The sequence below is a fragment of the Nicotiana sylvestris genome, chromosome 4 (genome assembly GCF_000393655.2).
Source record: "Nicotiana sylvestris chromosome 4, ASM39365v2, whole genome shotgun sequence".
Lineage (NCBI taxonomy): Eukaryota > Viridiplantae > Streptophyta > Magnoliopsida > Solanales > Solanaceae > Nicotiana > Nicotiana sylvestris.
In genome coordinates, this window is record NC_091060.1 from 109,720,996 (window position 1) to 109,734,533 (window position 13,538).

General features: G+C 38.7%; 2 protein-coding genes across 3 annotated transcripts; both read right to left on the reverse strand.

Annotated features, from left to right (window-relative positions):
• Nucleotides 1–200: 200 nt before the first annotated feature.
• On the reverse strand, nt 201–700 carry LOC138889987 (uncharacterized). Its single transcript, XM_070173337.1, has 2 exons — nt 424–700; nt 201–358 (listed from the first exon to the last, which is right to left on the reverse strand). The coding sequence occupies exons 1-2, from the start codon at nt 698–700 to the stop codon at nt 201–203; spliced, it is 435 nt and encodes a 144-aa protein (XP_070029438.1).
• Nucleotides 701–8,562: 7,862 nt separating this feature from the next.
• LOC104216651 (prohibitin-3, mitochondrial-like) lies at nt 8,563–11,847 on the reverse strand. 2 transcript variants are annotated; one of them, XM_009766762.2, is made up of 2 exons: nt 10,749–11,847; nt 8,563–8,872 (listed from the first exon to the last, which is right to left on the reverse strand). In XM_009766762.2, exon 1 carries the CDS (start codon nt 11,584–11,586, stop codon nt 10,753–10,755), a length of 834 nt encoding a protein of 277 aa, XP_009765064.1. In that variant the 5' UTR covers nt 11,587–11,847; the 3' UTR covers nt 8,563–8,872; nt 10,749–10,752. The 2 variants fall into 2 exon arrangements, with proteins under 2 accessions (XP_009765064.1, XP_009765065.1); XM_009766763.2 differs by having other exon boundaries at nt 10,753–11,733.
• Between the last annotated feature and the right edge of the window lie 1,691 nt (nt 11,848–13,538).

Below are 13,538 nucleotides of genomic sequence, written 5' to 3' on the forward strand. Positions count from 1 at the left end.
AATTTGCACTGTTGGTGCTCAGTTGCAGCCATCCATATTAAATCATGCAAGGCCTTGTCGTGATATGCGTACGGTTCTTGCCATTCAGGCAAATGCCGTACAGAACTTAAAATACCACCATGCCAATCAGATATTAGACAAATACTTGAACGCTGATTGAAAACGTGCTGCTTCAAGTGGTTCAAAAAAAGCGTCCACGTCTATTCACTTTCATTGGCACAAATGGCAAAAGCTAGTGGAAATATTTGTCTATTGGCATCTACTGCAACTGCGATCAAAAGCTTAATATCATACTTTCTATAGACATGAGTACCGTCTATGAAAATTACCGGACGACAATCCACAAAACCATCAATTGCTGGTTTAAATGACCAGAACACATAGTTAAAAATATATTCCGATCTTTCTGGACTCCACTCATGCCTCCATTCAACAACAGTCCTGGGTTAAAGTGTTTCAGTGTGGTCATGTACTTGGGTATAGATGAAAATGACTTATCCCAGTCACCATAAATAATTTCAAAAGTACGTTTGCGCCTAAGATATGCCTTTCTTTTGGTTATAGTACACCCATATTCCTGGTGGACGGCTGTAATATACACTTTGATCTTGAACATAATGGACACTTCCAAATATGGAATCAAGACAAGAGAAATCAAGTCTACATCCAAGTTGAAGTGATTCTCATTGAATGTGTCCATTTCACATATGTCGGTGCTAATATATTTACCCACTTTTCACAACCCTGATTTCTTCTTGCTCGCACGCAATATCCAGTTACAACCCATAAAGTCTCTACGGCATACAACCTTATATACCTCCGGAGTTGACTCCCTTACCATCATCTCACATCACTCTCTTATGCTGTAGATTTTTACAGCCCTGATTAGGCGAGCTTTATCGGGAATATACATGCCCTTTGCCAGCACCGTTGGTCTATACTCATCCTACATTGCTGACTGAAATTCATCAGCATCCCTTGTGAGGGTATCCACATCCGGCATACTTGGAAAATTATCAAGGTAGGAAATATTCCGCTCATGAAACGGCACGTGGAACTGGTACACTCTTGGTCTAATGGGAGGTGGAAGAGCATGCTCCCTCGTCAGCTCAGGTTCGACATTCACTTCCTCCTCCTCATCACCCTCATCAGGGAAGAGTGTGTTATCTATAGACTCGTTGGCATTATTGTCATAATCACTATATCTTCCTGACTCTGCGCATCCAAATCACGAGTCAATACGTCATCTACGGAAAACTATGTGAGGTCAGGAACATCAAGTTGCTCATTTTCACAGCACAAAAAGAACAAAATGATAAGCTACTCAACTTGATAAGTACTTTACATATAGCTATATCACTTCACTTACAAGTCGTACTGTGTTGACATTCCATGATGGACATTTTCTTGTTGGTGATGACTCTCGGATGGACCACCGTGATCCAACATGCCAGAACTACGCATATTCCAACTAGGAGCGGGGTCATAACTTGTAAAATTCATATTCGGATGGTACCCCCTGTAGAAAATATGAGTGTTATTACAAATCCACTTCAACATAAAATAAACATCGTTAAGGCATAGAAAAATTGAAGTTTACTAGTCGCCTTGTAGATTATGTAAAGTCGAAAAATTATTTCCTCGCTGCTCATTCGCCGGTGGTGATAAGTTTAAATCAAAGCAAACTCTTTCATCAGGAATCTGTCCGGCAAAAACTGCTTCAGAATAACCACCCGATGACTAGGGGCTATCCCTACTATGCACAACCTCATTATTGAGAACGTCTTCAACCTTCATGTATATTTCCAACAATTTTATCATAATAAATTTTCTGTATTCATCCGGAATCCACAAAAAATCTCTAAGAGTTTCATCATCTTCGATGTTAAACTCAGAATAAAAAGCAAACCCCTGCGGAGTCACAGAATACGGATATCTACCGGTTACTTTAAGGTTCAGCTAACGTTTTCTCACACTCATTCTTTTACATATCAACGATACCAATTTATCGTACTCCATTGTAAGCGGCAATTTAACATGACACTGTGGAAACCTCACAGAGTTATTCTCCGCTACAACCTCACACCCCCCACCCCCAATATAATGAAACCCTTATTTTTGGCTCTTCAGATATTATAAAAATGCTTGATAACAAGAAGAAAAGTTTGAACGGAAGTTAGAATATTTTTTGATTGGATTTTCATAAAATCTTAACGCCTTTAAATAAGGCAAGTCCTAGCTCAGGGGGCAGAATTTTTTGATGAAAAATGCGGTATAATACCGCGCTTTATATTTTTGAATGATTGTTATGTCAGTTAATCGCATGACACTTATTGGTGGGCCCAAAAAGGACATCTAGAACCTCGCCTTGCCACATCCCAAAATGTCCGGACCCGTCAAAAATTTCTACCGCAAATTTCGCATTTGACACAATTCTTGTCATAAGCGAAGATGCCAATGATGACGTATTGTTGACACTTGATGTAGATTCTTCTTGTTTATTGTCTCCCATATTTGACACAAATATTATTTAATAGCTGACGACACAAATCAAGATTATTTCCTTTCTGATGTAGAAGATCAGACTAAGCTGCAACTACAGAGCATACTCAGACAGAACCTTGACTCAGTTACCAAGATAAATCTTTTCTGATGTGGAAGATCAGACTATGCTGCAACCACAGAGCATACTTAGACAGTACCTTGGCTCTGATACCAATTGTTGCGGAAGCCAAATGTATAGAGTGTGAATAAGTCACAACTACTATACCAAAAATTATGACAACCACCAAATAATAAATAAGACAATAAAGCAATAATAAAGGGAACACCAGAATTTACGAGGTTCGGCTAATTTTGCCTACTCCTCGGACACAACCAAATATTTTATTCCACTCCAAAAATACAAGTGAAATAATACTAAAGAGAGAAGATACAAATGCCTTAAACAGATGAGAAGGCAAATGAGAGGTGTATTTCAATCCTAAACATTAGGCCTTCTTTTATAGGGGAAAAATCCCCCCCAAACTTAACTCCCAACCAATGTGGGACTTTGGCATTTTGCCAAACTTCAACAAATCTCCACCTTGGCAAAATTCCACATTTTCAATTCTCTCTCAATAACAAATTTTGGTTGTGTCTTCATCTTCAATCTTCAGTGTTCAACAATGTTGATCAAATCCAAACAATGTTGAAACTTGACCGCAGTCACCACCTTTGTCAGCATATCAGCAGGATTCTCTGTAGTATGAATTTTCTTCACCGTGACTCCACCTTCTTCTATGATTTCTCGTACGAAATGATACCGAACATCAATGTGCTTCGTCCTTGCATGATAAACTTGGTTCTTCGCTAATTGAATAGCACTTTGACTATCACAAAAAATTGTGATACCTTTTTGTTCAACACCAAGCTCCTTTAGCAATCCTTGAAGCCAAATTGCCTCTTTCACAGCATCTGTAATAGCCATGTACTCTGCCTCTGTTGTAGACAAAGCAACTGTTGACTGCAAAGTAGACTTCCAACTAACTGGTGCCTTTGCAAAAGTAAACACATAACCAGTAGTTGATCTTCGTTTGTCCATATCACCCGCAAAATCTGAGTCACAATATCCAACTACAAACTGATTGTCTTCCTGCTCAAAAACTAACCCGACATCTACAGTATTATGAATATACCGTAGAATCCACTTCACAGCTTGCCAATGCTCCTTCCCTGGATTGTGCATATATCTGCTAATAACTCCAACAGCTTGTGAAATGTCAGGCCTTGTGCAAACCATTGCATACATCAAGCTACCAACAGCATTTGCGTATGGTACCTTTGACATATACTCTCGTTCAGCTTCATCCATTGGCGACATAGTAGTACTTAGCTTAAAATGGGAAGCAAGTGGAGTACTAACTGGCTTAGTCTTGTCATCTATGCCAAAACGTTGAAGTACTCTCTTCAAATATTCCTTTTGAGATAAACAGAGTTTCTTTGAACGTCTATCTCTAATTATCTCCATGCCAAGAATTTTCTTTGCCTCACCCAAATCCTTCATCTCGAACTCCTTCTTCAGTTGAATCTTCAACTTATCAATTTCTTCCGAATTCTTGGAAGCTATCAACATATCATCAACATATAGGAGAAGATATACAAAGGAACCATCTTTAAGCTTGTGCAAATACACACAATGATCGTATTTGCTTCTCTTGTACCCTTGCCGCAACATAAACTCGTCAAATCGCTTGTACCATTGTCTAGAAGATTGTTTCAATCCGTACAACGATTTTTCAAGTTTGCACACCATATTTTCTTTTCCAGCAACTTTGAATCCTTCTGGCTGAGTCATGTAGATTTCCTCCTCCAAGTTTCCATGTAAAAACGCAGTTTTTACATCCATCTGAACTAGTTCCAAATCCAATTGTGCTACCAAAGCCAACATAATTCTAATGGAGGAATGTTTTACAACTGGAGAAAACACTTCATTGTAATCAATTCCCTCCTTTTGAGCATATCCTTTGGCCACCAATCTTGCTTTGTAGCGAACATCTACTTGGTTAGGAAATCCTTCCTTCTTTGCAAATACCCATTTGCACCCAATTGCTTTCTTTCCCTTCGGGAGATTGGCCAATCTCCATGTATGATTCTGATGAAGGGACTGTATCTCATCATTCATGGCAATCCTCCACTTATCTTCTTCTGAACTTTGAACAGCGTCTTTATAAGTAGTAGGAACATCATCAGCTACAATTGAGGTTGCACAAGCAACCGTCTCTATGAGACGAACAGGTTTCGTTATTGTTCTTTTTGGCCTGCTGGTTACTATTGATTCAAGTTGTTGTTGAGATTCCTGAGTTGGAATCTCCTCTACTGGCTCTCCTTCCAGAGGGTAATCTTCATTTGTTTCCTCCTCTGCTTCTTGTGTAGGAAAAATAAATTTTCCCTCAAACTCCACCTGCTTAGAAGCACCTTCATTTTGTTTGGTATCTTCTGTTACCTTATTTACCATAGCAAATTCATCAAAGGTAACATCTCTGCTGAATATTACTTTCTTTGTCATAGGGCACCATAAGCGATATCCTTTGACTCCAGAAGTAATTCCCATAAAAATAGCCTTCTTTGCCCTTGGATCCAATTTTGACTCCGTCACATGATAATATGCAGTTGAGCCAAACACGTGCAAAGAGTTATAATCTACAGCAGGTTTTCCGTACCATTTTTCAAATGGTGTTTTGCCATCAATAGCAGCAGATGGTAGACGATTAATGAGGTGACATGCATATGTAATTGCCTCAGCCCAAAATTCTTTGCCCAAGCCAGCATTGGACAACATACACCGTACCTTCTCCAGCAAGGTCCGGTTCATACGTTCTGCCACTCCATTCTGTTGTGGTGTATGTCTAACAGTGAAGTGTCGGACGATGCCATCATTTTCACAGACCTTATTGAAATGATCATTTTTGTATTCACCTCCATTGTCTGTGCGAATACACTTGATCCTCCTGCCTGTTTGATTCTCCACCATCGTCTTCCATTTGAGAAAAATTCCCAGCACTTCATCTTTGTTTTTCATTGTATACACCCACACTCTTCGAGAAAAATCATCAACAAAGGTTACAAAATAGTGCTTCCCACCCAATGAAGGTGTTTTGGAAGGACCCCAAACATCAGAGTGTACATAATCCAAAATGCCTTTAGTATTATGGATCGTTGTACCAAATTTAACCCTTGTCTGTTTCCCTTTGACACAATGCTCACAAAACTCCAAGTTGCAAGCCTTTACTCCTTTTAACAATCCTTGATCTGATAGAGTTTTCAAGGATTTTCCTCCAGCATGTCCCAAGCGCATGTGCCATAGCTTGGTTGCTTCTGCCTCTTTGTCGTCACTGGATGTCACTGTCGCTGTCCCAATAACTGTACTGCCACGATAGCGGTACATATTATTATTCTTCCGATTAGCCTTCATTACCACTAGTGCACCGGAGCATACTCTCATCACTCCATTTTCTGCAATGATTTTGAACCCTTTTGATTCTAGGGCTCCCACAGAGATGAGATTCTTCTTCAAATCCGGTACATATCGAACATCTATCAATGTTCTGATCATTCCATCATGGTTCCTTAATCGTATTGAACCAATGCCATATGAGGTAAGAGGGCTGTTATCCGCTGTGTGGACGACTCCATATTCTCCTTCTTGAAATTCCACGAACCAGTCCCTGTTGGGACACATATGATAGCTACAAGCCGAGTCCATCAACCATATGTCTGAAGATGTTGATGACTCTGTTGTAACTAATGAGAAGTCTGAATCATCACAATCAGCTACATTTGAATCCATAATGGCCTTTCCATTGTTATGTTTGGCCTTATTCTTCAACTTCGGACAGTCTTTCTTCCAGTGCCCTTTTTCTCGACAAAAGGCACATTCATCTTTGCTGGGTCTGGATCTTGACTTGGATCTTCCCTTCTTTGTCCTCGTTTGATTTTGAGGACGACCCCTCACAAATAGTGCTTCTCCTTCTCCGCCCTTCTGTTTTTCTCGCTTTCTTTGTTCATAGCTGTACAAAGCCGAACAAACTTCTCTGAGAGAAACTTCGTCATTTCCATGGAGTAGAGTAGTTTCAAGGTGCTCGTACTCATCAGGAAGTGACGCCAACAACATCAAGGCCAAGTCACCATCATCATAAGTTGTATCCATATTTTGCAAATCTGTAACCAACTTATTGAAACTGGTGATATGTTCATTCATCGTGGTACCAGGAACATAGGTGAAGTGAAACAGTCTCTTCTTCATGTACAATTTATTTTGACTGTTTTTCTTCAAAAATTTATCCTCCAGTGCTTTCCATAATTTACTTGCAGAAGTTTCCTTTGTGTATGGATATTTCTGCTCTCTAGCAAGGTAGGATCGAATGGTACCGCAAGCAACACGGTTGATAATTCTCCAATCTTCTTCTCCAATAACATCTGGTTTCTTTTCTTCAATGGCCAGATCTAGCCCTTGTTGAAAAAGGACATCTAGAACCTCGCCTTGCCACATCCCAAAATGTCCGGACCCGTCAAATATTTCGACCGCAAATTTCGCATTTGACACAATTCTTGTCATAAGCGAAGATGCCAATGATGACGTATTGTTGACACTTGATGTAGATTCTTCTTGTTTATTGTCTCCCATCTTTGACACAAATATTATTTAATAGCTGACGACACAAATCAAGATTATTTCCTTTCTGGTGTGGAAGATCAGACTAAGCTGCAACCACAGAGCATACTCAGACAGAACCTTGACTCAGTTACCAAGATAAATCTTTTCTGATGTGGAAGATCAGACTATGCTGCAACCACAGAGCATACTTAGACAGTACCTTGGCTCTGATACCAATTGTTGCGGAAGCCAAATGTATAGAGTGTGAATAAGTCACAACTACTATACCAAAAATTATGACAACCACCAAATAATAAATAAGACAATAAAGCAATAATAAAGGGAACACCAGAATTTACGAGGTTCGGCTAATTTTGCCTACTCCTCGGACACAACCAAATATTTTATTCCACTCCAAAAATACAAGTGAAATAATACTAAAGAGAGAAGATACAAATGCCTTAAACAGATGAGAAGGCAAATGAGAGGTGTATTTCAATCCTAAACATTAGGCCTTCTTTTATAGGGGAAAAATCCCCCCAAACTTAACTCCCAACCAATGTGGGACTTTGGCATTTTGCCAAACTTCAACACATATCTCCAGCCTTCCTATCCATTCGTTGTAGCTTATCTGTGAGCTATAATGAAGATCGAAACCGCTATAATGATCGATCTGAATTCCTCTAGTTTATCGTTTGAATGAGCAGGAGTCACATAAGCTCATCCTATTAAAGTAGTAATACAACTCTTTCATCTACCCTATTCTTCAAAAAGCAATGGGAAAAAGGTTGATTTTCAGCTTTCATGTTCTCCTGATGGGTTCGAATCAATTCTAGTTTTTCAAATTTCTTCTGACAACAATGTTGAAGCATATCAAGGCGCTAAGCTAAGTTCATGATAAAAGTGATTTGACCCTTTTCTTTTCCATGGGTGTAAGTTCAATGTTTGCTGTCGGATAAAGGTGTGAATTATTTACTTTCCGATTTCAATATCTTAACATACGGAAATGAGGTCCAATATCTTGATGTGGTAAGAGCGGTCAAGTAATGTTCTATAATAAAGAATGATTGAACCGAATGATAAATTTGGTGAAAAGATAAAATCTTGATTTGCAGATTGCTCATACGACAATTGAGTTAAATCCTCGCTAACAATTAAATTTAGCTAAACAAGGATCAAATCATATTTAGATTAGTGATAACCTACACACTGCACTTGTTTACCATATCTCAGGAATATATATATTTTTTATTTGAAAAATTCCAAAACAAAGTCTGCCAATTACTTTTCTTTCACAAACTATGTTTGAGCAAACAAATGCTTTCTGTTGAAATCGAGAACTAAATTTCACCGCATAAACACGATCTCAACAAATGAACTGAGACTCTGTATAAACGTAAACAGCAAGAGAATACTGATTCTGGAGATTCACGTGCAAGAGTTTGCATTAGGTTCTTCAAAATGTTGAGTGACACAGAAAATTATTTAAACCAAGTTAGCAAATAGGGAAGCTGTGGAGAACAGTGATGGGATTGTCTAAATAAAAAACTATGACAAGGATCATAAAGGGAGCCAAATAGAAACATGCTCAATGTTGCTGGTTTTCTTCTCGTACGATGCTAACACACTGTCCAGGATGAATCAAGGTGTCATCTTTGAAGTGAAAAAAGACGGTAAAAAGAGGCCGCGGAAGCTACCAAGAATAGCAGAAAAATACACCGCCATTAAAGAATCCACCTGAAAGAGAACAATCAAAACCATAATGAACAGTGACAATGGCAACAAGCGAAAGATAAGCAAATATTTGACCACAAAAAGTACACTGTTTCCAGAGGATTAGGTAAGAATGAAAATAACAGTCCGCTTCATTTGAGGAAGTCAGCAAAAGCATCAGTCTTAAACTCAGCGATAAAACCCTACTATCTAGTACAAGGTTCACAATAGCCTCAAATTGCTACTCCTTCCGGTCCACTTTAATTGATTTTTTTGGCTGTTTTCACACATATTAAGGTACCCACCTTACTTTTAGCATTAATTACTAATGAAATTGACCATATTAACCTTAGTTTGTTCATTGGAAATACAACAAATCCTCCTAGGCTCATTATTCCAAGGGCAACTTTGGAAAAAAGAAGTTGATTCCTTCTTTATATATGAAAAAATCAAATATTATGGACCACAAAAAAAAAGGCCAAAAATCAATTAAAGTGATACAACAAGAGCAAAAGATTGGGTCATATTCAGCTGCCAATGAAAGTGTTGAAAAAGCTTTGAGTCTTAAAAGTTGGTAAGACCCTTTTCTCTTGATCAGCACATCTTATGCTAAGATCGATATCTTACTACCCAGCCATTAGCATCTACGGCCGAAAGCTAATATTGAATAATTTTCTTTTCTGATCGGTAGTAATAATTTTCTTAGTAATTTATGACAAAAAGATCACCAGCAAGTAAACAAATCTTGATTACCACAGCAAAGAACAAGAACAGAGAAGAGAGATGGAGTAAATTCCATAGGAGGCAAGGTTGCATAGAAACAGCAGGATGGTTGAAAATACAATTAAGTATATAGCAATTCACCATTATTGAATGAAAGTTATCTCCAATCACTCTGAGGAACTTGCTAGTTTAATAAAGTTCCAAAATGCAATGGAGCTCCGCAAGATGTGACAAAACAGATGCAATCTTTTTTATCACACAACCAAGAAAAATTCTGTAAGTAGGAACTAGTCCATCAAAGAACCTTGAGAGACTGGTGCAATAGCCTTTCAACATGTTATACAAGGTTATGCCATTTAATGTTTCATCATCTTAAACACACTAAATAACAAATCACCAAGACATTTTCCCTAATTGTTTCCTTCATTGAATAAATCATAACGTAAGGAGTATCGATCCTCAACAATGACCACTCAACATGCTCAACAATCACCACATACTAAACATGAAACATTCTCAATAATCCCCACCGAACCCCTTATCACTGGAACTATGATGAAATCATGAGTTTTCTATCTTTATATAGTCTTAAAGAAAAGCAATCAAGCCTTCGAAATGTGAGCAGAATCCCCTTATCTGCTCTCCAATTTAATCTCTGCGCTCCACCACTTTTAACTACAGTGTCCTGATTTTGCAATTCATTACATCTTCTGTCCCATGATATCAGAACTTTTTTCCTTCCAAGAGTCAAAGAAAGTGACCTTTAACTAATTTCTTTAAGTAGAACAAATGCAGTTTTTATAATTATTACCTATGTATGGCAAATTTGCTCAAAAATTGTTTCTCTTATAATTTTAGAAAACTAAATTTTATTTTGCATAAAAGTAAATTATTTTAAGTCCACATTAAATATAAAAGCAAAACTAATCCTTAAAAAATATAAACCTTACAAAAATGACAGATCAAGTGAATTAATTTGATATTTCTACTGCGAGTTTGTGTCCCTTTGATCACAGAGAGGTCTGGTGACTTTGAAATTTTTGAGATAAGTTGATCGACCCATAACAAACTCAACGAAATTAAAAACAATAATGTAAACAATCAAAATATGAAACATACGATTTTACCAAAAGATAAATACATAAGCAAACTACTAGCATTTGCATCAAATGATTACCTACTCAACGATTGAGTCCGAGAAGCATATTCTGTTGCTTAGGCAAGTAAACAACATTAGGAGTCTTAGCCAAAGTCCCAGCAATTTCTCTCGAAGCTTCTATCCTTCTCAGCTCAATCAAACCCATTCCAGCAGCCGCAGTAGCATCCGAAATCAGCTTAGCTGATTCACTCTCTCCTTCAGCCCTAATAATCGCCGCCCTCCTCTCTTGCTCAGCCTTCATCACCACGAATTTCGACCTCTCAGCCTCCTGCTGAGCCACCTGCTTCTGCTCCACAGCTTTCGAAAACTCAGCTCCATACGACAAGTGCGTGATCGCCACATCATCGAGCTCGATGTTGAAATCCTTGGCGCGTCGGATCAGGCTCTCACGAACGAGAGCGGAGACCTGTGGACGCTCCGTGAGGAGCTGATCAGCGTTGAATTGAGCCACGACGGCTTTGAGCACCTCGTTGCCGATCGAAGGGAGGACCTTTTCGTCATATTCGGTACCTAAGGTTTTGAAAATGTCGGGGAGGCGGGAGACTTGAGGGCGAGAGAGGATACGGAGCGTGAGGTTAACCATCTGGAGATCTTTCGTTCCGGAGATTGAGGAGAAAGTGTGGGGCCTAGTACGGATATCGAAGATGAAGGGCTTTTGTAGCCATGGGATTAAAAAGTGGGTCCCTTCACCTACAGTTTCGTCTATGACTCCACGGAAGCGGTCGAAGAGAACGGCGCGTTGGCCTCCGTCGACGGTGTAAAGGGAGGAATTGAGAACTGCGCCCCCGAGGCCGAGGCTGAAAGCGGCTCGGGCAAGGTTTGTGAGGAATGAAACTGCAGCTTGGCTACTACCCATTGTTGTGTGTAGAAAACAGAGAGAGAGAGAGAGAGAGAGAGGGATTTTGATAAGGGTTTAAGAGAGAAGAAGAACAAGAAGATTGAGGGGTTTTAGGGAAGGGTCTGGATTGTTCTGCAAGTGAAAACCTAAACACCTCAATGGAGCAGACGGGTTTGGATTTGCAGAGTTATTAAAGCCCATTACACTTTGTATCTTTTCGTATAACTAGTTTTTAGACAAGAATTGTTAAGAATTTTTTGGATTGGAAAATGGATAAATGAGTGGGTTAAGATGGCAGGGGCCTTTTTAATATTTTCAAAATTTGCGCACCTATTAAAGTTTGAAAAACTTTATTTCACCTAAATTTTCCGCCAGTTTCTCTTTCTACTCTCTACTCTCTTTTTTCTCTCTCACTCAACCCCGGCCACGGTAGTTTTCAGCGGCATCCGACAAGAATCAAGCTTCGATTTTGAGTGGAATCGTCTCTATAGACCCAATAAGCACTGTATAGTTCCTCAAAACTTGTCAATTTTGATAAATCCTAAATTTTTTTTTTTTTTTTTTCCGTTTCTTACATTTGTGATTTGGGATTTTGTAAAGGGATTCGTTCATGTGCATGTTCAAGTTCGATTGGGTTGTGTATAACCATATCTTATATGGCGTGGGTGGTTATCTTTGCTTCTTGGACTACCTCTGGGATCTTTATTTTAGATTTTTATCGGACTGGCGACCTAATGTTGATAAACCACTGGCTGATTGTCGTCTAGTCATAGATGTTTGTTGGAATTGGGGCGTATTTTTTTTGTTCCGATCATAAGTTTTAAATTATTAAATGTGACATTGCATATTTGCATGTAGGTAACATGAGGAAGAAGTCAATTGTTAAGAAGCATATTCATTCGGCAACGATAGCAATTGCACAACCTTCAATGTCTCCAAAAAGAAAACAAATGCAAAAACACAAGAAGCTTCGCCTAGTAAAGCAAATGTTGGGCCTTCAAAAACTACTACCAAAAAATGAAATATAGATACTTCTGAAGCTTCCCCTAGTGAAGGAAATGCTGATATTTTTAAGCGTGATAGGAGGAAAAAGAACATAGAGCCATCAAAGTCTACCAGTAAAAAAAGAACAAGATCAAGGTCTAGATTAGTTGACAAGTACATGCCTGTTATTATAGAATCTATTTCAAGGAGTTTAGCATTAGAGGGTGTTGATGAGGATGAGGAAGAAGACTTGGACATAAATTCAACACAAACTCAAATGGAAGAACAGGTTTCTGAAAAAGCAATTGTCGAAGAAGAAAACGATAGTGATGATGAATCTTTAGGTTTAGAGGATGATGAAAATGGTGATTATGCTGTAGAGGAGGATGAAAATGGTGATGTTGCTCAGGAGGTTGATAAAAATGCTAAAGAAGAAGAAATAGAAGCAAAAAGATGATGATGAAGATGATGAAGATGATGAACAACCTGAAGATGGTGAAGATGAGTTGGAAAGTGAAACACATGCAGCAGTTGAAGGTGACCAGGATCCTCTGTCAATTCCTGTGTTTGTAAGGGTGATTGGCACATCTAAATACAACTTCAGGACCTTTCTAAGAAAGCATAGATATTTTCTGGCCAAGATTAGTGTGAGGTCTAGGATCAACCAATTCCATGAGTTCAAGGAAAAAATCAGAACACTCAAATTGATGGAAAAGTTTGATAGTAGTTGTTTTGAATAGTTTGCAAAATTTTTAGGGCATTGGACATAGTTCAATGGATAGCTTGTCCATTCCATGTTGATTCGCCAAATTTATTGCACGAAGAAGCACGAGTTATGGTTTTTAGTTGGAGACAAGCATGTTCACTTTGGATTGAGGGAGTTTTCTATGATGACTGAATTGAACTGTGGTGCCAAACCCAGTAAAGAAGAAATGGACAAAGTGTTGGAGGATGGGGAAGGATTCTGCAACAAAGTTTGTGTAACT

Excerpts from the sequence above, each read along its gene's own strand:
- LOC138889987 (XM_070173337.1), bottom strand. The coding sequence starts at position 700 with ATGGACACATTCAATGAGAATCACTTCAACTTGGATGTAGACTTGATT. Across the intron at positions 359-423 it reads AGGACTGTTGTTGAATGGAG|CAATTGATGGTTTTGTGGAT; the intron begins GCATGAGTGGAG and ends CATTTAAACCAG.
- LOC104216651 (XM_009766762.2), bottom strand. The coding sequence starts at position 11,586 with ATGGGTAGTAGCCAAGCTGCAGTTTCATTCCTCACAAACCTTGCCCGA.